Consider the following 25,994-nt stretch of genomic DNA (forward strand, 5'->3'; position numbering starts at 1 on the left):
CTCCATAGTTTAAATAATTGTAGAGGAATTAAATTGTTTTGCTTGAGCTAATGATGATTTCTAGCTCACATGAGTGCACTGATTTAATTTGGTTTTTTGAATTTCACAGATAAGACTGCCCCACCTCACTTCCCTTCCCCTGTACCTGTCCTGATGAAGACCCCGATATAGGATCTTATGTAGCCTACGAATAGGGGTCGAAACGTCGACGACCTTTTCTGTTTAATTGGGGCTTCCGGCACAATCCCCTGATTACTTCAAGCTATGTTTGTGTCCGTTGAAATGTCCCTAGGTTATTATTGACATAATATATGCCGCAATTGTGTAGGCCTTTTGTTAACTAGGACTGATTTTAAGTGTGATTCATAAAATTTATTGTCACTGCCTTGATTCTATGTACTTTGTTCTATTCTGCACCGCCCTTTGAGCACTTTCTTTCTCTCCCCCTCCCCTTCCCCCGCCTTGGGGCTATTTATTAAGTTGATTGATATGTTTGATTGATTCAAATACAGTATTGTTGAATAAATAACAATGTCTGACTATCTTTGAGTAATTTTTCTATAATTGTTTAAATTTTGATTGTGTGTGGTTCTCACAACACGTTCTCTTTGCGGGGATCCATTTACACTTACCACTATGATATCAGAAGCAGCAGAGGTATTTGGATGCAAAAACACAAATATTAAAATGTTTGGAACAAAAAAAAAGATGACGGAATCCCACAGATGTGTTCAGTTAAAAAAACTAAGGGACATATTATCAAGGGCCTTATCTCCGCTTTCTTGGCTTTAAAAGCCAAAAAAGCAGAGATAATGTTTTCGCCCTATTTACAAGGCAGTGCTAACATGAATTAGCACGTTAGCAGCCTTTTTACCGCCGCCTCGCTTTGCATCTCTAATGAGATGCAAAGTGGACGTTTCCTTCAAACACAACACGGGAATCATGACTAACAGCACTTCTCCCTATCAACAAGCTGGCCCAGGACACCAATACCGACGTTAAAATCCGCGCTAACCGCGGATATCGCCGAAAGATAACGTCTGCAAAAAAGCAGACTTAGCTATACATATGATGGGAGGTGGATTCTATGACTGAATCCACATCTGCCTATTTGCAAGGAATACCTTATCGCTTCCGTTGTTACGCTGGATTTCCAGCGATGTTTGCCGATTTCGCCGCTATCACCGGATTTATTATAGCCGGCAGATATGCGTTGTAAATAATGCGATATCTCGGCGATCAAATCCGTCAATAACCGTCGTTAAGCAAATCCACGCTAAGCCCGCTCAGCAATATTTAACGCTGTTCTTTGATGATATGCCACTAATAGTCTTAGAACAGCGCAGCGTCTGTCATCCAGGCAAATTGTGCGCAAGTAACGCCAGAACAGACATTCATCTCTCGGCTTGGAAAAGTGCTGAGCACCAGCGGGGGCTCCTCCTCTATGGCGGAGGAGCATCTCTCCCCCCCCCCATACCCACCCCCCGGCCCCCAAATTTTGTTTATTATTGTTTTCTTTTTCTTCCATTGATTACATCATGCGGATGGGGCCATCGTGGGGACAGTCACAAGGGGAGTGGTGGGCACCACTGTCAGTGCTCATGACAGTCTGGCCAGGCATCTCAGGCCAGCCAAACCGTCATGCGCTCTGGAGCTGTCTCCTACCCAAGCAGGCTTGGGCTTCCAGTCTCCCAGACACTGCAAATTGAGCCTGCTCAGGCCATTGCTGATGCTGCTCTTATGCTTGAGAGCCGTGTCAGGATTGCCCGCACAGGAGTCTGGGAGCCTGTGCTGCAGAAAGGACATGGAGCAGAGGAGCAGCATTTTGGTGGGCGGTGATACGGCAGGTAAATTCTTTTTTAATTTTTTATTTTAGTGTTTACTTCGTCTGTCCCACCCCACTCCCCGACCACCACTCCGCTGGTACACCAGCCGCTAGTGCAGACCATAATGTATTTAGAGAGGGATCAATTTGATAAAATGGCGAGATCTGTGCAGTATTTATTAAATGACAATAAATGAACTAGAGAAGATCCTGGTATTCACAAGATTGCAGATCTCTGCAATCGCCCTCACAGCAGCAAAAACACAAACTCTAAGACCACCCGAGCAAATTAAACTGGACACTAAAAGCTCAAACTGTGGTGGTAGCTCTACTAATGTGACATAAGACAATCTAGTGAAGGGCTGGTGAACTCACCAACTTCATTCATACATATTGACGAAATTCTTTCCCTTGACTTTGAAGACGAAAAGCTGAGAAAAAAGTAGAAAAACAAACCCTGTGAATAAGGCAGGCATGCGATTTCCTGGGAAAAGAAACTTGTTGAATATCAGATTTGAGGATACATTTTACCTGACCTATTTCCTCCAAATGTTGAAGATAAATTCATTCACTAAGTTTGTTTTCAAACCCAACTTAATGAATCCCCTTTATGTTGAAATCGTGTGGTCTTTCAAGGATAACATAGAGCCTGCTTTTCATTTTTTTTCATTTATAGCCCTCCCTTACCGGTTGAACTATACTCCCTTGTTTATATTGTTTTCTTCTTTTAGTCTCTGGAGACCCTAGAAGCCCGCCTTTTTGGTATTTTACAAAGCAAAACTGTGTAACTATATCTACTTCTTACAATAGTCTAGAGTGGCCTGTGAGCCCACCTCCTAAACCATTTGCTTTTTTAGACTAGCCTCTTTCTGTTAATGGCTTGAGAGTTTGTAAATCAATCTTGGCTCAGCTTGGAGAACTATTGCTCTCTAACCTAATGTTGTTGGCTCTTTGGGTGTATCCTTTCTCCTCCAATGAATTGTTTGCATTACAATGTACGAGGGACTATTTTACATCTGAAAATCATTCTGAACCATCACAAATTTCATCTCAATAAATTCTTTATCTCGAACAGTCATTGTACTCACAGGTTTTTTTTTTATGCAATACACATTTCTTTAAAGTTTCTATCATGGCACAAGTGTGAGCCTGACCCTAATTTGGCCTCCTAATTGCTATTTGTTTAGAACATTGGAACAGACATCTTGGGGTCAGGCAATGCTGATGCGATAAACAATAAAGTTAAGTAAGTATACAAGGTGGTCAAGAAAAATGTGACTGTACTGCTGAACAGTACACAAGATCAAAGAGCACATTTGTAAAAGTAATGAGATGTTACTGGCGCAAGCATGGCCGTCGCTTCGCAAGCCAGCTAATCATCTTCAGACAGATACAACTGGGCACTCTGATGAATTATAAACATCCACATTCGAAGGCCTTTTCAATGGCTTTGGTCTCCTCGAGTTTCTGTATAGCTTGTGTTATGCTGCTTAGTCCATTGGAATGCAACACACATAGAAAGGGAGGAGAACTAGATTTAGTGCCTCTTACTACTTTAAAGAGGGACAGCCCCTCTTGCCATGGCAGTACAAGTGGACAAATGGGACTTCACTACTTATTAAGGCGAATGCTAGGTTTTAGGGGGAAAAGGCAGAGCAAGTTATTACAAAACCAATAATTTATCATGTGAATGTTCAGAATTGACATTCAAAGTGATTTCAGACAGTACCTCTGTTGTTTCTATGTGATGTAAATAGCTGGTGTCATTATTACTCATTAGAATCACATTGAACTAACTGCTCTCAGAAGAATGGCAGGCTGAGTTTGTCATGCTGGGAGAAAAACTTGTGCTCTGCAGATTGTGTGCACACCTAAGAGCACAGTTATGGTTGGTGATTTAGGGATGCATTATGCAATGCCTCCCACCTAAACATGAAGATATTGAAGATGATGTTTATGCAATTTCACTTATTAGGAACATCAAGACCTGTGCCCCAAACCAGGAGTGGATGTCAATAAAACACATACAGCATCTTGTCATACCATCCCGGATTACTTATAAAATTCCTAATTGAAGTTGAGAGCTTCCCAAGCACTTGCAAGTGAAATTGGTTGCACGAACGGGAACTAAGCAAATGTCCTAAATGTGGGTTCTTTATTGCACTTTGTCATTAGTGAACACAGAAAGCACAGTTGTGCCCCAAACATAATCAATTTTTTAAACAATCTTATGTTGAGACTGGTCCAGCCTTACCAATTGGATTATGTGTCCGCAAAAGTATCTCTCTTGATTCCTTATGTCAACAATTACTACACAAATCAGTTTTGGTGCGATCCTCTATAAGTTGTCTTATTTTCCTTCATTTTTTAATGTTTTTTTTATTTCCTCAATTATATTTTTGAGTACACCAGACAAAGAAGGAAGGGAATGAAAGAGAGGAGCAAAAGCAAGTAGCAGGAAAGGAGGAAACATACAATTGCTTGTAACTCATTTAAAAAGCTGTTCTGAAGTCAAAGGGCCACATATACTATTATTCAGGTCACAAAATTGGTTCCTATTTGCAACCAAAATTTTATTTTGTTAAGCCTCCCTTATACTAGTAGGTCAGTTCATAACATACTGAATCTAAGTGGGCTGCAGTCCAAGATACCTAATTAATATTATTCACCTTGGTTGCAAATTGTGACTTAGGGCCTCATTACGATTGCGGCCGACCGCAACTGGCGGCTCACCGGTTGCGGTCCGACTGCCATCTACTGCTGTGATCCGACTGACGCATTGCAATGTGTGTGGTCGGAGGCAGCAGTTGGAGGTACTGTTAGATGCTTTCCTATAGGCTCAAGGAGCCCGTCAGTGCATTGGAAACAGTTCATAATCCTAATGACGGCGGCTCAGACGTCAGGATTATGATGCCGGTTTCAGACAGCCATTCCAAGTTGGTCTTTCCAACATGGAAAGACTGTCAGAAAGTGACACTGGGAGCCCCTAGCAGGGCCCCCTTCCCTCTTGGTCCTCCACATTTGGGCCTAGGGGGCACCTATGGGGCCCCCTAAACATCCCTGCACCATATGGCAGGCACCTTACGGTTTGAAAACCTCAATTTTTCAATGAAAGCTTGTGCTGCGGGTCTTTCCCATCCACCGCACAAGCTTCCATTGAAAAATGGATGTTTCTGACCACACTATGGTCGATCACGTCCAATTTGGGATGTCAGAATTGCCGACCTATGGTCTAGCGGTTCCTTTCCCGCAGTGGTGTCGGGCGGACGTAAGTCTGCCCGACATCTTAATAAGGCCCTTAGTTGATTTGGCCAAATCATAAAGAAGATGACCTGCAAGCACCAGCAGACCACCATCCCTGTAACTTGTTTAAAAAAAAATTAAGCAGCACAGTTTCCTTAAAGGAAACTGAGCAACCTCTTTTAAAAAAAAAAAGTTTTTTTTAATTTTCAGTGAGTTTGCAGTGGTCCCATAGAACACTGCCTACTCCCCCTGAAAGTTGTAATCCAGTTCCAGTGGAAGGGGTCCAAAGGGAAACATTTTACTTTTGTGAATAAAATACCATCCCACCTTGTAAGGTGAAACTTTTCAGTGGTTTGAGCCCATTCACAAACCATTGATACATATGGATAGGAATCACAGTTTGGAAAGGATGCCCACAGCACACCCCTTCCAAATTGTGATATAACATCCAATGCTTAATTTGAGCTGGTGGTTACTGGTGCTCGGCACCAACACTTAATTGCAGGCACAAGCACATAAGATGCCGGAACCTGTGCTTATGACAGCTGCCACATTGTGGTGCTGCTTGTGTAAGTAAAAGATAATAAGAAAAACAGTTATTTGTTAATCCAATATACATTAAAAATGACTATTACCTACCACCCAAGTCATTCTCAAAGCTTTGGCAACCTCGAACAGTCTGATTTGTCACACTTGTAACAGTGTGATGGTTAGTAGTTGTGTAAGTACAGTGGCAATGTGTGTTGCAAACTGAGGTGGCCTCCTGACAAGGGTCCCAGCACTTATGTCTTTTAGAAACTAAGCACTAATAATATTCAATTCCCAAACCCATTTTAGTACTCTCTTTACTGACTCCTAAAATGGTCCTGACAGCTCAACTGCAATGTTTCTGTTGGAGCAGGGTCAATACTGATTTGCATATGGCTGGGTGCACAGGGAGGTGGCATGGTGGGCAAAAGATCTATGGGTCCCTTGCTCACTGTGACACTCGAACCAAGATACACCTGAATGTAGAGGGCAAATCAGGCTGAAACAGTCTTGGGTTGCTTGTGTTCCAGTTCAGAAAGGACCTGGCTTGGCAGTTCGTGCTGGACTGTTCCTTTTAGAGCAGGACAAAGACTGATTGGTATATGGCTGGGTCTAATCTGAGGGGGCATGGTAAACAAAAGAATGATGGGTTGGAATGCTAACCCATGCAATTGCCTGAGGTTGGACTTACTATAAAGATTTCTTCTCATTACCTCTTGTGTGTCTGATGTAACACCCTAAATGGCCACAGGTATGCCCAAATGTGGGTTCCTTGCAAACCTTTGCCACTGGAACCAAGCTACACCCGAATGAAGAGGCCTACTCAGGCCGAAACTGGTCATGGTTTTCTTGCATTCCAGTTCAGAGAGGACCTGGTTTGGCAGTTCTGGCTAAACTGTTCCCGTTGGAGCAGGGTCAAGACTGATTTCTACATGCCTAGGTCTAATCAGAGGTGTCAGGGTGAGCAAAATAATGTTGGGATGCTATCCCGAGTGATTGCCAGTGGTTAGACTTATTGCAAGCATTCCTACCATCACCTTACTGTGTTTAATCCTCTGTACAAGTTATACAATACTGTTTCAGATGGGCTGTCCTAGTTAGAATGGCCAATCTGATGCCTTCTCACTGATGCCGTCTGCCCAGAGGTTGTCGCTAAGGTTTTGAGAAAACTGTGTGTCCCGAACCTCTGACATGGAGGAGCCCAGAGAAGGGCCGGCAGGGCATACAACACTGTTTGAAGAATGTCCCTCTGCAACCATGGATTTAAATGTGACCCTTAATAGTTTACAATGTTGAAAACTGTCCGATGAAATGCAGGCTGTCTGGTCTCTACCAATATGAACTTGTGAAATTTGAATTCTAAGCGTAAACATAAAATGAAAGACACAAAAAACACCTTACCATTCGCAGATATGTACTGCGTTTTATAACATGGTGTGAAACATTACTGCAGTGCAATTAAATGACGCCAATGCGACTTTCTGGAAAATAATCGTGCAAATCAGTTTTTAAAGGAAACAATCCTGAATTCGTAATCTAAAAATGAGAATAGAAGTGTGCATGGTTGAGGCACGGTTTGTGTTTGGAGTTTGGAAATGTGGTGTTTTTGGAACATGTGCATGGCTGACAAAGGGTTTGATTCACTTATGTGGCTGTAGCTGGATCAACTAACAGGGAGCTCCATCTATCTGGACATTTCTTCCCGGTATTGTTCTCCCTCTGTAGTTGATGGCTGAGTTAATTCACTTTAGTTTTGTCATGCTCCGGAGCACACATTGCCAGCCTGCGATAAGCCTTACAAGAGGGGAAACAAGCAACTGTGTCCATCAAAGTCTCACAATTCTGTAGTAAACTTTGGCCTGACCTGATGTGCCATTCAAAAGGCGTCTGGAAGATTATTTTTGCAAAAGAAAAGGTTCAATCTGTCCTGAGGCGATCGGTTCTGAGTTAAACTGGGTGAAGTAGAAATATTTTACTCATCAGCTTTGCAGTCACAGAGTTTGCCTCAGCTAGCACAAAACTGCTGAGGCATTTAGAGAAAATTAACCCCCCATCCTGGCAGCCAGATGTGACTGGTTTCTGATGAGTGCGCATGAGTGGGCCTGGAAGCCAGGAGACTGTGAAATTCCTGTCAGACCCGCACAGAGCAGAGAGGGCTATTGACTGCTTTCTATATTTCCCTCCATCATTCTTCGCGAACACTGCCATTAATTTCGTCTCCCACTCTGACTGGTGCCGTGTTTTTTTCTCTCCTCTCGCCCCCCTTTTAGCTCTCCGCGCTCCAGCACCGGATGCACAGGGCCCTGCTGGAGTACTTCAAACTGCGAGGCCTCTACAGCCAAGCTGGGCTGGCGACGTGCCAGGCCGCCTCTCGCGAGAATGTGCAGAAAATATTAGCCGTGCAGGTAGGCCATGGCGGGAAGGAGGCCCGATCTCTCGGATCGAGATTGAAAAGCAAATGATGGGTAGTGTGATGAAGCATTGAAACCACATCCCATCAGAGTTTTATACATTTTTAACCTCTTTAATAAACTGCAAACGCGTGGCGGGAGGCTCAGGCGTGTTTGCACATGCACCAGACATGCTTTCAAAACGAAGGTGGGAATGTGTTTTTCGATGTAAAACTTTGAATGCATTTATTTAAGAGCATTGAGTAGACAGGTGCACGCTACAAAACTACTAACGTAAATATTGTGTCGCCGATTCGCATAAGCATTTATGAGCCTCAGAAGTAGTCCCTGAGGGGTACTTGTTATAAGTATATGTGCCTTTCTGTGTAAACTTGCCCCAAATGTCTCAATCTCTATGCAAAGCGTACCACGTCCTTTCAATTTGTACAATTTGCATATACATATTCTATGAATCTTGCCATTTTGTTCAAATTTTAGATGTTTTAATTGGAGCCAATTCACAAAGCGTGTGAGCATGTCTAAAAAAGTTCCACAGGAGGACTGCTTGGCCTTTCTCAATAGGCCCATCTTTGTACCTTGTTAGGACCTCAGTGTTTGCAGCCGTGCATGTATGTCATATATTTGTAAATAATGAAAATGCTGTTTGACTTTCAAAATGTGCTCTTTTGAGTCTTCAAATGTAGAAAGTTTGTTGTAGAGAATAACATTAATCTAGGGGTGTTCGAGCATCATATTAAAGTTGGTGTGCCTTTTACTCTCCGAGTAGTTCGACTGCTCATCATATCACAATTTTAAAATGTGTTGTGTTTGTAAACATTAACCAGAAGGAACCTATTGAGGGTCTCTTCAGTTCCACAAACCTGGCCCACCGCCCTGCGACTCCTGATATTTCATTCATTACATCCATCTAACTGCAGGTCATGGGTGTCAGAGGGCGGTCATTTTTCATCTTCCACAATAGTAAATCCTTTTTTTTCGTAAAAACTCGACGGCCTGCTTGGAGAATAAATCATGCCGTTCCCAGGAAGTGTTACATATCAAACACCAACATATATCAGTGGTTCTCACGCCAAAAATGTTGGCACTGAACAGTGCGTCATTTGTCTCAAGGTCGTTTTGTCCCAATGCAAATGTTCACTGAGCAGTGTCCGCCCTTTGTGTCTGCAGCCTGTCAGGGCTGAGTCACGTATGAAAAGAAGAGCGTCACATAAATCACAACCTTTTTAGCCAAGAAGGAGCATGTGTCGCCAAGTGAGTTTAGCAGTCACGTGCTTCTTCTCTGGGTTCTGTCAGTTTCATGTGTCTGGACACAATTGTTAGATGATGAGCTACTCTAAGAGCCCCCTTTACTACGAAGGGGCATCCCTTTTCACCGTGCTGTGTGTGCGGCAGCTGGATGTGTGGCTGGGCACTGCCTTGGGGGTCTAGTATGAGCATATAAAATCTGGTTGCCATCTAGAAAGCACCAGAGTGTACAAGCACGCCCATAATGTCATTCTAGCGACACTGAGTTTTATGGATTGAAAAATGATCCCACAAGCGAAATCCCTTAAGTCAGTGGTTCTTAACCTTTTGACTTCCGTGGACCCCCACTTAATCATTACTGGAACCCGAGGACCCCCAATGAATCATTATTAGAATCTGGGGACACCCCACTGAGTATTTAATGGAATCCGGGGACCATGGCCTAAGCAGTTTTGATGATTAATCCGCAAAAAAATATAAAAAAAATACAGACACAAGCAGTAATCACACACATTGCACAAATTATGAAAGTGTTTATTTAATGCTCAAAAGAATATATTTTAAAACATCAACATGTTAATTTTAAAGGGATGGATGGAGCTTTCCTAAATTCAACTGAGGCCACTCATCTTCCATACTACATTCTATTTGATGCACTTGCACTGCTCACACAAATCGATCAGAGGATATTAATTTAAATTCATTTTTAGCCTCAAATTTGAAATTCTTCCACATTTCCTGAACCCCTTAAAAAATACACTTTAGCATTTTTCTTCTTTGTTTATATAACCTTTACTAATCTGTTAATATTGTTACATTTTCTAAGCAGTTGCGGACCCCCTAAGTAGGCCTTGCGAACCCCCAGGGTTCCCCAGACCACAGGTTAAGAACCACTGCCCTAAATCACCTCTAGATGCTGGTACTTTGCACAGCTTACCCAGGGCATAGGTATCAATTGAGTACAGGTGCAGTCGCACTGGGCCCCAGAGGTGTGAGGCGCCTACTGCACCGGAAATATAGCACGCTTTTCCTCTCCAACCATGGGCGAGGGGAACTGAATACCCTTGCTTGCATCAAGGTCCATTGCAACTTTCCTGTGTAATAAAGGCTACCTCACAGGGATTGTAGTGGGAGTCCCACGCACCTGCAGCACTTGCACTGTCTTTGAAGGACCCAGAATGCTATATAGCAATAGATGTTGTCAAGGGGGTGGTGATTGTTTCTTCCAATACTGTGACATGAATCCAGAAACGTTTTAAAGCATGGGCAAAGTGGGAAATTGACCAGGGCCCATATCTTCCAAGGGCCACCCCAGTAACGCAATTGGGAAAGTCAAAATTCCTACCATAATTACATTCCTTATAAAAAAAGCTGTTTATTTTTCTAATATGACAGCCAATTATGACAGCCAATTATGCTTGAAAGAAACTTAGGGACGGATATTCTAATGGTTTAGACTTAGTGCAAACAACTCTATACCTCTGTCTCAACCCCACCTCTTTCTCTATTTCATTTATGTCCCTCAACTTCCTCTTTTTACTGTTCACCACATTTCTCTTTCTAACCCTCACCCCTCTCTCTACCATTATCTTTTCCCACTACTCATCTTTATTGAACCCATATTTCTCTACCTCTTCTAATTTTTCTCTTTCTCTACCTTGCATGTCTTTGTTTTCCTCTTGATAATTGTACTTCTGTCCAATTCACCTACATTACCTCTCTTGCTACCTCACCTTTGCTACTCTCTAGGGGGCCTATTAGCAAGAAATATCGATATTTATCGCTAAACGTGGTTAGCGTCTTTTTTTGTTATCGCTGGCTATCGCTGGATATTTTAGGGGAGAAAACATGCTATTAGCAAAGTTTTTTTCCATTGTGCTAAAATATCCAGCGATAGCGGCGGAATGCAAGAATATCGCTGGAAATCCAGCGATATTCTCGCATTAATACCAATGGGGGCTTAATGTGCTAATCCACCCCCATTGACTATACTGGTAAGTCAACTTTTTAGCAGGTGTTAGTTTATAGTGATAATCGCGCTTAGCGCAATTTTTTTAATCACTTCGCCTGCCTTGCTAATAGGCGATAGCTGTGTTAGCGACTGTTTTCAGTCGCTAACAGTTTGGGTACGCCCACTTTGCATGTCATTAGCGATAAATATAGGTGAAATGCAAAGCGGGGCCCAAACCTGTAGCTATCGCCTAAAAGCTGTCGCTAACTGCTGTTAGCGACAGCTTGCTAATAGGGCGATAAAAATATCGTCGCTTTAGCGGGAAAAAGTCCAGCTAAAGCGGCAATATTGGTCTTGCTAATATGCCCCTAGATTTCCTTATACCTCTATCTTTCTCTACCTCTCTACCACACCTTACCTATTTTGCCCCATCCCATTTCTCCTACTCATTAGGGTCTTATCCACAGAATTGCACTCATATGAAGAAAAGAAAAGTGACAAGGCAGGAAAAGAAAATTCGTAAAAGGTATTAAGTTTTAATCAATGGAATGGTGGACATTCTCAGATCAACTCTTTGATTTTGACTCTGGCAGAAAGAACGCCAGTAGTGACGGGTGGGAGGGGCGTGGGGGTAAAATTTGTGATTACAAATATTCAGCAACTAAAACTACAATTTCACACACAATTTGAATATGTCTTATTAAAATGTTATGCACTAGTCCTCTAATATCTAGTAAGCTACCCTTAGCATGTCTTCCTAAATGGGAGTAACAAGCTGGTTGGACACCAAATTCCACATAAAATGATGTTGTTGCAAGTAAAAGAATTTTAGATTCAAACTCAAAAAGAAATGGCTTTATCATGGCTTGTTCAAGCTTCCTTTTCATGCTATTTGGAAGGCAGGCACCTTGTGATTTCAGCAGTTTTTAGGAATGTCCACTTCTGAATGTTGGACATATAATTTAATACAGTGAGGAATTATAATGGCGTGAATTGGCTGAAAGAGGAAATATATTTAAAGCTGTTTCAAACTGGGGACACTAAAATGCATATTGCCTTGGACCTCACAAATCCTAAAGGTGTCATTGCGTGAATAAACTGGTCCAAGGGCTTCAAAGAGCCATACTGATCAGTCCACGTGACTGCTGTCAGCATTTATCACATAGGTATGCATGTAAACCACTGCAAAGACTACTGCTCTCAGGCGACATAATAGTGCTTCTTGCATGCCATGCAAATGAGGGGGTGGAGGCAGTGAGGCCAGTCATAATGAGGTCACTATGGAATATTTGCCACACTGATCACCCTCATTGACTCAAACTGGCATCAATAAGTAGTAGTGCTTTGTCTTTGCAGTGGGTGAAATGTCATCACTTTGACCTCAGTCCATCTCGGAACACTTGCTGAAAAGAAATTGTTTAACAATCGAATAATGGCAAAGTTACGGCAAGTAATATTATGGTGGGAGGGTATCATCCCTGTTACATACAGTATAAATAAGGCATTTACGCACCACTCTGCAGGCTTGTTACTTTGTTTTTTTGCCTAATTCCCTGCAAACCCCATACATAGGGGCCCATTAGGATGGCGAGAGGATCGACCCCGCCAGGCTGGCGGCGGTGATCCGCATGCCATCCGTCCCGGAATGACCCCCCCGCCATATTAGTATGGCTTGGGGGGTCCGCAGCAGACAGAAAAACCGTCCGCCGCATTTCCACTCCGGTCACCTTGCGACCTGGGCAATGCCGCCACAGAAAGGAATGCGAAGTCTGCATTGGGGGCCCGATGCGGGCGGGCAAAGTCCGCCCGCCATCCTAATGGGGGCCATAATGTTTAGAAGTCACTTAGAGTGTTTTATGATGATATGTACAGTGTGTTTATTTAACCCTTACTGTCCGCAATTCATACTAGATGTATCATTAACAATTTTAAGGTAAGAGAAGAGGCTGTGACTTGTCATTAGGCTGTCAGATTTGGGGCCAGCAGATCTAAAATGGGAATCCAATTTACATGCTTGACAAAATTGATGTTTTCTTTCCTAAGCAGATTATTTGCTCCCAAATAATAATTGAGAGCAATTTAAACATTTTTTAAGCCAGTATTAAAAATACTATTTCATTTTAGGGTTTCTTTAGTGTGGATCTAGGTGGGGGTGCCCATTCTGAAAGTTACAGAATTAATAAGAATTAATAGGCGAGGCGGGATGCAGAGTTCAGCTTGGTTTAGTATAGGGAAGGGGTTGAGTGAAGTGGGAAACAGGTAAACACAAGATCATGATTTTTTAATGTCTGGAATTACCCAATACCTTTTGATGTTAGTAAGATAATATATCTACTGCATACATACATACATAGGGATTATCAACCATTCCTCTTCATTCATTGATCTGCTGTGGGTCATTCATATTTTTCTTCTTCCCACTACAACACACAGCAAAGAAGCATGAATAAGCCAATGTCAGCCATTGGCTAACATCACTGTGAGTGACAGCATTCTACCGATTCACAAAGAGCACATCCACATACAAAGTAGTTCCCTTAAGTGCCAGGTACTAGTATGGCAAGGTGTGCTTCTTATGAACAAAAATATTGTTGCTTTTTTCCAGAGTTTGTCTTTAATATTGGAATGGGCCCAGCAGCTCCCACAACATTATTTTATGAAAACAGCAGCAAAACAAAACATGAATTGACAAAGCCAAAAGTCTGGCAGCCAATGCCAGACTGAATATTGTTGCCAATTCTTGTATGTACATGAAAGGGCTAGGAATGGATCAAAAAGTGTGTGGACTGGTGTTGTGAGGGCTGGAATCAGAGTTTCTGAAGAATTAAGAATACATTTTGACAGTTGACTGAGTTAGTATGTAGATGGATTGAAAGGGATTTCTGACCATCCAGGGTCTGGAGCTGTGTGTCTGTAGGTGGTGGATGTTTTTGATTCTGAGAGTTAGATACCATACAGGTAGAACAAGAGGTGCGTTATTATGTTAGAACGCTGCTGTGGATTAAATGTATTGGTTTGGCTGTAGAATATTGAAAAGGGAAAATATTGTTCTCCAAATAAACTGTATGACACTGATTGGCTAACAAAGCCCAGTTTTATTTGTGATTGTCAAATGTGCATGAAAAGCAGATCTTACTTTCACTAAATTATAGGGTAGATAGATAGATAGATAGATAGATAGATAGATAGATAGATAGGATAGAATTCCTTATTACATTAGTTAAATAAATCAGAGCAATAGAATAAAACGCACATATCACAAAAAATAGAAACAATAAGTACAAAAAAAAACAATTACAGAAACACAATCTAAATACAAAGAACAAAAAAGTGTAACCAGTTAAACTGAGTGAGACACGCATTTAAATAAAATAATGCAAAGGTGTAACCATAAATCATTCTATAATGTAGCACCCAAAATTCTCTTTAATTGCCACATACAGGAATCTAACAATTTACATCATGTATGGGGGTTGCCACTAGTGAAGCAGCATTTCACAGCTTCTTTACAAGTGGCTAGCTTATACTGCAAAATATATAACAAAATCAATATTTTTTGTCTGATAAAAGTTCTTTACAAGCACACAACATGTGCAAACTCGATTTGTTCTCATATTGGAATAGTTTGCGAGAGCCTACTTAAAAAAATTCAGTTATGTTTAAATTCTGAGACAGGAATTTGGATAAATCAAAAATAAACAATCTTATATTGTAACACTGTTGGAGATGTTGATTTGGCTTAACTACATTAACGTTCACGCCATGGGTAGATCATAGCAATGCAGAAATGGCTTTTAAATCCAAAATTTATGCAGTGCCTTTAGTCTACCTATTGATCAATTCTTTCAAAGATCCTACAGTTACATTTACTTTCCAAGTGTCCTCTTTCCCCAAATCCTGAAGGACTTCAAATAAAAGCTTAAACGAAGGAGTAGATGGAAGCCTTGTTCCCCAAAAGTCTCCCAAATTACACTTTTTAAGGAACAATTCTTGGCACTCCTAACTCTATAAAACAATCAGAAGAACGCAGCTTCAACATGCTGAGCCTTTTATACTAGGCAAAATAAAGTCTGGCCTAGGCTGGAGAATGGACTTTGGTAAAATGACGTTTTGGATGAGATGAAGTATGGGACCAAATCTCTCGGGAACAAATTCCTGCCTGTAGGAAAAAAAGGCAATAATTTCACTCTCAACGTTTGTAGAATTTGCACAGCTATCAGGCTGTACAATCTACAATGAATGCACCTGAAGGGATAAGTCAGTGAAAACCTCTAGTTTTCATGGTTGCCTGTAGGAATGGTCGAGATTCCCTTTTTCAATCTGCAGTAAATGGATGGAAAACTGCAGACAGGTCTGCTGTTTCTGCATTTGCCTACCCTGGACTGGACAAAAGGAGGAACTCGTGAAATTTCCTGAAAAGCAAGAAATCCTCATTGTGGGCATTGACGAATGAAAGGAATGTAGAAGTATTATGCTTCCCAGAACTGTCATGGGCAGACCATTTTATTCCATTTAATGGCAATTACAACAAGTTAATCACAAAGGCCTTCCACTGACCGTGTTCTTCAAAAAAACTTTCCCAGCAGGAAAGCTTTTGTTTGGTGCCTGCCTGCCAGAAGGACCCTTCAGGTAGGCTGCACATGAACCTCACTGCATGAGCAACAGAGAAATATCTAGCAACACAGAGAGGATCACTCTATATCTGTAAAGGAGAAAAAACTCAAAGCTCTTAGGACACAAGAACAAGATACAGCTGTAACAGTATCAAAGGGTTGTACGGCATTGCAATGCGGGCTTTTACCATGCATGCCATTACAACGCAGTTTTTATAACGCAAGTCGTTACAACGACTTGCGTTGGGGAGCGCTGGATAGTGGAATAGTTTAATTTTCTATTCCAACTCCAGCCCACGTTGACAGTAGGGAAGGTGTTGGATAGAAAATCAAACTATTCCCTTTCCTAAAGCGCCCTCCAGCGCAAGTCGTTGTAACGACTTGCGTTGTAATAGCAGCGTTGTAATAGCAGTGAGGGGTAATGCACGAGTTGTTATGGATGTTTCCCGTATCAAAGCATGGGTCCGTTAATTATCGGGTTTCAAGTGGAGTTATAATAGGTGAGTGGTTAGGGTCTTTGGAAGGCTTTGAAGTTTTAATTGCATCTGAGTTTCTCAAGAATGCTGACCCTGATGCGCGAGTTCCTTTGCCCACAGACATATAATGGAAAAAACCCATAGCTATATTAGTCTCACTGTGCCAAGTTACTCAAACCTGAGAGTAGAAAACTTGGTTGGTTTTTGCCTCTGGTATTTTTCTGTCCTTCCATGGTTTGGAGTTTGCTTCTTAAATCAGAGGGCACTCTGAGGTGAATTGCCTTGTCTGTGATTCAGGTTATTTTGAAGTAAAGGCTGGCACTGAGCGGTTGCCAGTGAAGGTCATTTAAAGTGGTGTAATTCTGCAATTTCCTTTGCTTCCTGGCTTGCAGTGAAATGTAAGGTGGCTCAGACACTGAGGAACAAGTACCAAACTTTATTTTTACCTAGGTATTCTTTTTTCTTTCCCATTATTATAGCAACTAAACAGTGACAGCATAGACAAGATACCACAGCAAAGCACTGTTTTCTATAACTGATTCCCGTTCACTCATCAAAGCCAGTGCTACAATCCACAAAACTTGTATACAGTATTGTCCAAGTGAACAGACCGATACATCAAAGTAGATAAAAAACACATTAGCAATTGTGTTACTTGTTAGTTGACAGCCAAACTAAAATATAGGGAATAGGTGGTTGTCATGAGCCCAAACATAAAATTATGTTAATGACAATCTCGAACATACTTTTGCATCCTCGTCCAAAAGAATGATTAAGCAGCAATTGGCCGAATGTGGTTGGTTACCTTTTTGGAAGAGTAGATGCAGAATCAAACCCTCTCAAGAGAACAGGACATTTTAGAACTAAGAGCTTTTGAAGAAGAGTGGAAAATGCCAGGGTCACCCAATATTAATATCCTCTTTGAACAAGGATATGGGGTGTGTGTTGGGGGCCAAGCGCCCCTGTAAACCAGCACCTGTTCATTGTGACACCCGTGGACCAATTCAAAACCTGCATTTTGTAGTACATTTAGTACCAGTGTACTGCAAAATGCTACTCACAAATCTAAAAGTGTAAATCTCCGCCTCCACATTTCTTATCTTTTCCATGGTGAGATGTTCACACGTGTAAGTTTACTACATTGAAGTAAAAATGGGAGGAAACGGGGAGTGGCTAAAAAAAGGAAATACTTACTACTCAATCGGATAGTTTTTACTGAGGAGTTAGGAGGGGGTTCGGGGATCTCGGGAGGGGTTTGGGAGAGACATGCAACCAGCCACAAGAGTAAGCCCATTGCTATTCACAAACTACACTTCTAAAGGTATTACATTCAAAAAAGGACCCAAAACAGTAGCACATTATTTCAGCTCAGCGATAAGTCCCACACAACACATGGCCACCACTGATACTACAACATACTCCCATAGAAAATAATGATGGTTAGGGCTTAAAATATAAGTCCATAGAAAATAATAATAAATTAAATTATTTAAAATATTTGAAAATGCAAATAACTTTTACTAAATGTGAAAAACATATAAAATAAAGTATTTATCATTTCATTATAAAACTCTTGGGAATTTATAAATTAAAGTAAAAAGAACTGTTATTAAAATATAGTTTAACTACTTTTAATTGTTCCTCTGCATCAGTTATAATACAAAACATTTTATTTTACTTTAGGCGGGGATTTATTTTTCAATGTATATATGTATAATTTTTTTAAATTTAATTTAATATATTTAAATCATTTAAAGTTTTAATTCAAATCAAATTAATAGTGCTATGTAATTTTTCAATATTGTTCTACATTTAACATACATATATGAAATTACATTATTATGTAACAGAAACATATTAATAATTTTATTTTAACTGAAAAATCTTTTTTACTTTTCCCTATATTTTACCATTGGAAGACTACACAGATGTATAGAGATCTCTATTTGGTAAGGTATAGGGAACATTTAGAATGTTTTTTAAACTATACAATAAATTAAATAAACAATTATGCTAAATATTATTGTAAAATATTGTATATATTATTTAATTTAAATGTAGGACTAAACTATTATAAAGTGTAATAAAATTCTTTCATTGTCTTTATACTTTTCCCCAATTGTGAAGTTTCCCTATGCTAAAGTATAGGAAAAAGTAAAAAAGTTTGTTTATGCATTAATTTATATTTCTTTATATTTTTAAAAAGTTTTAATTTAATTTAGTATTATTTCTTATTAGACTTTTATTTAAGCCTTTACCTCCATTATGAGAGGGTGTTGCAGTACCTGTGCTTGGCCATGTGTGGTACTGGACGTACTACTGTTTCTTTTTAGCAGTAGTAATTTACACTTGTAATTTGACTCTACTCTCTTTTTTAGGCAGTGGAGATGTGTACGTCTAAACCTTATGCAACTTTACACTCGGATTGTTGAATAGCCAAAAGTAGTACTGTTACTGAAAAGTGTAAGAGCAAGCTACACTTGTACATTACTCACAAGTGTATGTTACCTTGTGAATAGCCCACAAGCCTTTGGGTAGATTGATCACAAAAGGAACAATTGTGCCTGAACAAAGCATAATGGTGTCGCACTCTTTGTTTGATATGAAATCTTCCTGAGTTAATGGAGCTATAGATCTTTGAGTTGTGTAAAACAGCCATTAGAATGGCTCTGTTTAATAAGTCCTCTTCTTTCATATTATCCAGGAAGTTAATACAGGTCAAAACAATTACTGTTGTCCCTTAAATATTAATGCTAATTAATTTGCATCTATTATGAATGGCTGTGAATCACTATATGCCATTTTAGCCTTCCTTATTAGACTTTAAATGCCCTTTTCAGGAACTTTATTCAAACAGAAAATGTAAATGGTCTTTTTATACCTTCCAAGACTCTAAATTATTTCCTAAGCAGGGTATGTTCCTTATTCAATACTCCATAAAGCCAAGTCTGAGAAATTCTGGGCACCTTCTTAATAAGCGTCCCTCCCACCAAAGAGGTTCCCACGAAATCGTATGATATGATATGGTATGGTTACATTAGCCCATGCCTCAATTACAGCCATACCAAACTGATGTGCGAGATCAGAAGTTGTTTAGAACTTTTTACCACCCCTCTCCATCTAGTCACAGAGAGCCCTGGTAGTTACTCCGTTCCTCCTTACCCTCTTCAGATGTAGACTATCTACAGAACCAATTAGTGTTTAATGGGTGGCCCTTGAAATATCCATAGAGAAAGAGATCCCATTTGGGAGATAATAATGTTCCTCCTACGGACAGATTTCCAATAAGTGCAATTAGGAAATAAAGAGAGAGAAATTAATAATCTATTACCACTGTTCTCTTAGCTGAAAGAAAAGTGTAATTTTAAACAGAATCTCAAAATAAACTGCCTGTTCAAGGCCCTCAAAGTTTGACAGTATTTGGAATCTACTAAGGGGACACCTACATCTTCCAACATTTGCAGTACCAGAGTACAGTGATTTATATGGCAATTTGATATAATTACATTGCGAATTTTTGTAGGAAAGGACTAGAAAAGAGACAGTGACACCTCTGTTCATCTGTCTTCTAAAACACCAAATCTCCCGTTTGCAGGTGGTGCGGAGCACCGCAAACAGACTGCTAGTAAGTAAAAGTCTCAGGAACCATCTTCTCCACCATGAAGTCACCTCACTAGCTTCCCATATTCTCCTGTGTCATTTCAGCCTCTGTCTCACCACAAATCCTTCCAGGTGACACGCTGAAAACATCTCTGGAACAGTATACAATACTACACTCTTAAGTGCACCTGTGCACATGCACCCCAAACCTACTCCCTTCTACTCTCCGCTTCTTCAAAAGGATGCAGACACTTGCAGCCCACGTACATTGACTATAAAAAAGAATTTTCTCATCACCCGCACGGAAAGCCACCTCACTTTCTGAAGGAAAACTTCAAACTAACTGACCTTTTTGAAAATATCCTTGGCATTGTCACCTACTGTCAAGCCAGTTAGCGCCTGAATTGATTCAATTTGCATTAAAGCAATACCCAATCCTGTTCATTCATTCAGTGCTACTTTGGTCATCGTTGCGTCTATTTCATTTCTATTACTTAAGACAGTGACCACCGTGGCCATATTAGATCCCTGGTAACCTGACTGACCACTCAAGGCATTGCTGTATTCACATGGTCCTGTCCTAATCTTTACTGGGATCAGCAGTCAAGATTTCAATTCACCGCCTCTGAACAACTTTCCTCAACAAAATCACAGAATGAGTTAAGCAACGCAGTGGCGAGGCGCTAGTTTTTTTTAGATGATATTTAGGGAGGAGTTGAAACTTTTCCTTCCAGATTGAAACATTTTGAGCACACAGTTATCCTTGGCTCTTAAGTTTGGGGTAATGAATTGCATAGATTGGCTGCCTGACCAGAGAAACATATACCACTATCTTATCTTCAGAAGACTACTCAAGAGTTAGATCTTTCCTACATTACCACTGAACTCAAACACAAATGTACCACATATGCGTGTGCATGTAAATATGTATCATTTGATTATATGTATCTATTTAGATATGTGCATTTTTTGTAAAAAATGATGTACTATTTCTGGTTTAAAAATATATTGATATTGTTTAGGTCTGCTTAGCAAATGTATTTATTACTTATGGTTAAATAAATATATATATATATACATATATATATATATATATATATATATATATATATATATATATATATATATATATATATATATATATATATATATATATATATATACATTTATACATTATTGTATGCTTAACATGTACATAGGTCACTGCATAGTATTTATATAATTTATTTGATCAGATGCCCTTTTGTTTTTTTTCTATTTATCACAATCTGTAAATATGATCATAACAGTTGTATCTATAAATTACTTCACTATTGAGAACAACATAAAAATAAAATAAATATAAAAATAATACATGTATAAAAATACACAAATAAATTAGCTTTTACGTCTAGCAACACCTGCAAGCCTGAACTATGCATATGTGCATATACGGAACTTTATGCAATACAGTTTTAGAGCTCTTTATTATTTTGCTTTATACCGTTCTAAATAGATTTCTATAGCGCCAAGACGCCCTCAGGCATGAGCTGCGCTATATAAATTATATTTACATTACATGTATACCCTTTCTATGTAGTTATCTATCTATATATTTATTACTTTACTCCTACTGTAGAATGAAAAAAAAGAGAAAAATGCCTTCAACTGCCTCCAATGCACTATTCTATATCTCATCCTGGGCCCCTCTCAATCTATCCTCTACCTCCACTCTCTGACTCATCCCAAACCTCATTCTACTACTATGATCTCCCTAAGATCCTTTCTTCACTCTTCCCTCCTCTACCCCTGTGTGACTCACCCCAATACTCAGTCTATTACTATGATCTCCCATATAACCCTTTCTACACTCTTCCCTCCTCTATCCCTAGAGACCGCAAGATTGTGGAACTCTCCCAATTCATTTGCGCCAGATACAAACGGAGCATGAGTTTAGAGAGCCCTTAAAAACCTGGCTCTTTTGGCAGGGGTAGTGCTGCTTTTGTTGGCTGTTCTCTCGCTGTAGTCTGCGTAGCGCTGGGACACCTCTGACTGAGGTAACTGCACACTTTACAAATGTTTATTGATTGATTGATTTCTCCTTGGCCCATCCCAAACCTCATTTTAATACTATGATCTCCAAAATAACACTTTCTCGACTCTTCCCTCCTGCATCCCTCCTTCGACTCATCGCAAACCTCATTTTACTACTTTGATTTCCCAGATAACCCTTTCTAGGCTCTTCCCTCCACTATCCTTCCTTTGACTCATCCCAAACCATATCACACTAATATGACCTCCCAAATAACACTATCTACCCTCTTCCCTCCTCTATCCCTCCTTTACTCTATTCAAACTAACAGACTTACATCTCCACCGCTCAAACAATTTATATTTCCCCATAGTAATCCACCGCTAATCCTTTGGGTTCCGGAGTAGCGTGCTACTCGGCAAAAAGGGCCTCAAGGCCTCGTCAGGAGTAGTAAGCGCTATATAAATACAATTACAACCCTCCATAAAGAAAGTGCTAGATTGTGCTCATAATTTACAACTTTTAGGGACAGATTTATGACGGACTTGCGCCATGTTTACGCCGCCGTTGAGTCACGCAACGGCGGCGTAAACGTGGCGCATCCCTGCGACGCAGTTACAACGTGACGCATCTAGGCAGATGCGTCACGTTGTAAAGCCCTGTGCCACATGTGGGCGTTCCGGCGCAGGGTGGGCGTTTCGGGGCAGGTGTGCCTCGCAAAAGTGCCTGCGTGAAATCTACAAGATTTCACGCAGGCACTTTTAGGCCAATGCTGCGTCAAAACCCTGCGCCTGCTTGAAGCAGGTGTAAGGCGACGCAACTCCAGTAATGCGCCGCCTTTACAGCACAGATGCGCCGTTTTTGCCCCATGGTGCGCCGCATTGTAAATGCGGCGCACCATGGGTGGCGGAGCTGCGGCTCACAATAACTGGCGTTATTGTAAATCTGCCCCTTAGCATTCCCATTCCAGCGTAGCCTTACGTTGACGCACTCATTACCCTACGCCCGCTGCTAATGACGTTGGGCCAAAACACCACGGGACAGTGGTTTCCGTGAGAGTTCCAGGCCTCCTTCGATGTGTGCCCCTGCAGTCCGGTTAGCTCCTTTTCTGCAGGTTTTCCGCTGCGTATCCTAATAAACCGTGACTGCACTTTCAGCAGTCACATAGTGCTGCGCAAGCATTAGGGCGGCACATTTTTCTTCATATTTTCTATCGCGCTGCATAAGTCTCCGGTGCAGACACCATTAGCATGATTAAAGAAAAACAAGCAAGTTGTCCAGAACTTGGAGTGCTGCTTTAAAGTGCACCGCCGTTGATCTATGCTTGCAGACGCCTCACAGAGAGGTAAACAGGAAGGCTCGGCATTTGTCATCGGCGTCTCCCGCAGCGCTATTATTATTAATGCTGCAGTAAATCAGCATCAAGTAGACAGACGAAAGGGGAAACACATTAATTGAAAAATAAGCACGGAGAAGGATTCGCCATCGTTCCAGTCTTTGGAAGTGCTAAATTATGTTTTTATGAGTATTTCATCAATGTTGCCCAATATCTTTTTTAGTCGCATGCTAATGGCATGTGCTAATTAAGACAAATAAGCAGGGGCATAATATATGAAACGTTAGAAATCCGGTTACCTCCCCTTTCTATTAATACTGGCTTTGTAGTCACTGATTTTCACTATTTCATTTATTAAGTCTTAAATATCCGCACCAAGGGGCATATTTACAGTAGCGGTCGGCAGTAGGTGTTTCTGTAGGGCGGTGACGTGGCCAGGAGGAGAGGCAGGGTGGGGGGTAGTAATGTATGGATTACGGAGTTTTACAGGTAAGTAAACATTAAAAAAAATAAAACGGATTTCGTTGCATCACATTTGGTGATGCAGTGCGCGCAACGAAATTCGTTTTATTTATGTAAATGTTTACTTACCTGTAAAACTCCGTAATCCATACATTTCTACCCCCACACTGCCCCTCCCCCTGGCCACGTCCCCGCCCTACAGAAACACCTACTGCAGACCGCTACTGCATATTTACAGGTATTGTGGCGCAGGGCAGCGCAGGAAGTTACCTTGCTGCGCTGCCCAGATTTACAGGGAGAGGGCAGGAATGCTCTGTATTTATCCAATACGGTGCATTCCGCTGTATTTATCCAATAGGGTGCATTCCTGTCCTTTCCTCCTGTGCTGGTGCTGTTTTTGCAACCTAGCACCAACAGAGGCACCCTTGCAGCCATTGTGCAAGGGTGACTGTGTTGTAGGTTGGATAATTTTGGAGCAGGAAGGGGCACAACCTACCTGCACAAAAACAATCAATAGAGGTGTTTTCCCCTTTCTTTGTGAGCTGCAGATGCAGCATTCATTGGAAAATGAAAAAAAAGAAGAAATAAACATTTTTCTCCTCGTTATGCCTCACCTGCGGAGGCACAGCTTTTTGGCACATTGCCATGTTTACCAGGTTTGGTAAATTGGGAATGCATCAAAAACCATGGGATTTGTGTGGGAACACCCACCGCAGCCACTCAAAGTCACGCACAGTGCCATACATATGACTTAAAGGTTTGCGTGGTGCATGCATGACACAAAGCCCTCATAAATATGCCCCAAGTCCAGTGCATTATCGCTGGGTGCATTTGTTATGGTTCAGCATTTGCCATCTGTTCGCTCGGGCTTTGGTGCACTACTTTAATGATTGTAAAAAAATTGAGGGGCATATTTATGAGGGCATTGCATTATGCTTGCACCACACAACGTGTACATGCACAAGGCAAATCTCTGAGTCACATTTATTAAGCCATGCAAAGCCACTTTGCATGGCATGAAAAAATATGTAGTAATGCAACACAGTGCAAATGGCTGCATTGCATTATTCTGCATAAGGGAGTCGTTTCATGGGTGTTGTGGTCGGTGTTCCCACGTAAATTTTTTTGGTGCATTACCAGATTTACCAAACCTGGTAAACATGGGAATGCACCAAAAAGTTACGCTGCTCCAGGTGAGGCGTAACTAGGAGAAATATGCTTATTTCTCCTAGTTTTTTCCTCTTTCTATGCATTGTTTTTGTGCAGGAAGGTGCCCCTTCGTGCTAAAAAACAACCTTGCCTACAACACAGGCACCCTCTCACCAAGGTGCAAGGGTGTCTGCGTTAGAGCTAGGCTGCCGAAACGGCACCAGCGCAGGGGGAAAGTACAGGAATCCGCAATATTGGATAAATATGGTGCATTCCTTCCCTTTCCCTGTGACGCAGGGCACCGCAGCAATGCAACTTGCTGTGCTGCCCGGCCTCAATGCCCATAAATATGCCCCTGAGTGTCTTCTTTCAATGTAAACTCCTTGATGCAACCAGACACAAGACCAGTTGAGATACTTTGAGGACCTTAATTCCAGAGATCAGAGATAAGTTGCATGGGGTTGTCCCTAATCAGGCCTTGGGCATGGACAGCTGAGCCCAAGACTGGTGCGCAAATATTCCAACGGGCACAGCGGGAGCTGCTTGACTTAATGTCATGCAAACAGTAGCTTGTCCATCCCACTTGCCTCAATCGGCAATGGGGCAGATTTACGAAGACTGGCGCATATCTTCATATTAGCAGGGATGCGCCAGTAAAGATGCAACACGTAAAACTACCCTTGCGCCACCACGTATCCGTCACATTTACAATGTGCTGCACTGTGGCACAAGGGTAGTCAGATGCGTGTCGCATCTTGTGTCGTAAGGGCAGTGCATTGCTGGAGTTGTGTTCGCAAGTGCAACGCAACTCCAGCAATGCTCAGAGGTGGCCTATACCTAACATGCTGCATCACCCCTTATGCCTGCTACAAGCAGGCGTAAGGATTTGGAGCAGCGGGGATGTAAAAGTGACTCTGTGAAATCTTGTAGAGTTCACTGCGTCACTTTTATGGGGTTTCCTTGCGACGGAACGCCCAATCTGCATACATTATACATGATGCAGGTGTAATGTTGCTCAGTGCTTTACAATGTGACACATCTCACTAGATACGTCACGCTGTAAATCTGTCGCATAGTGGCACATTGTTGATGACGCGCTGCGTCACGGGGGCTTGTTAATCTGCTCCTTTGTAATCAGTCCTTA

General features: G+C 41.2%; 1 protein-coding gene across 3 annotated transcripts in view; it reads left to right on the plus strand.

Moving 5' to 3' along the window:
* The window catches only part of CCDC178 (coiled-coil domain containing 178), a 1,259,352-nt gene that overhangs the window by 1,133,677 nt on the left and 99,681 nt on the right, over positions 1 to 25,994 (plus strand). For all 3 annotated transcript variants that reach the window (XM_078685673.1, XM_078685671.1, XM_078685672.1), the window contains exon 20: positions 7,867 to 8,001. In XM_078685673.1, coding sequence (XP_078541799.1) covers positions 7,867 to 8,001 — 135 coding nt within the window. The remainder of the gene's footprint in view (positions 1 to 7,866; positions 8,002 to 25,994) is intronic.

The sequence above is a fragment of the Lissotriton helveticus genome, chromosome 4_1 (assembly GCF_964261635.1).
Source record: "Lissotriton helveticus chromosome 4_1, aLisHel1.1, whole genome shotgun sequence".
Taxonomy (NCBI): domain Eukaryota; kingdom Metazoa; phylum Chordata; class Amphibia; order Caudata; family Salamandridae; genus Lissotriton; species Lissotriton helveticus.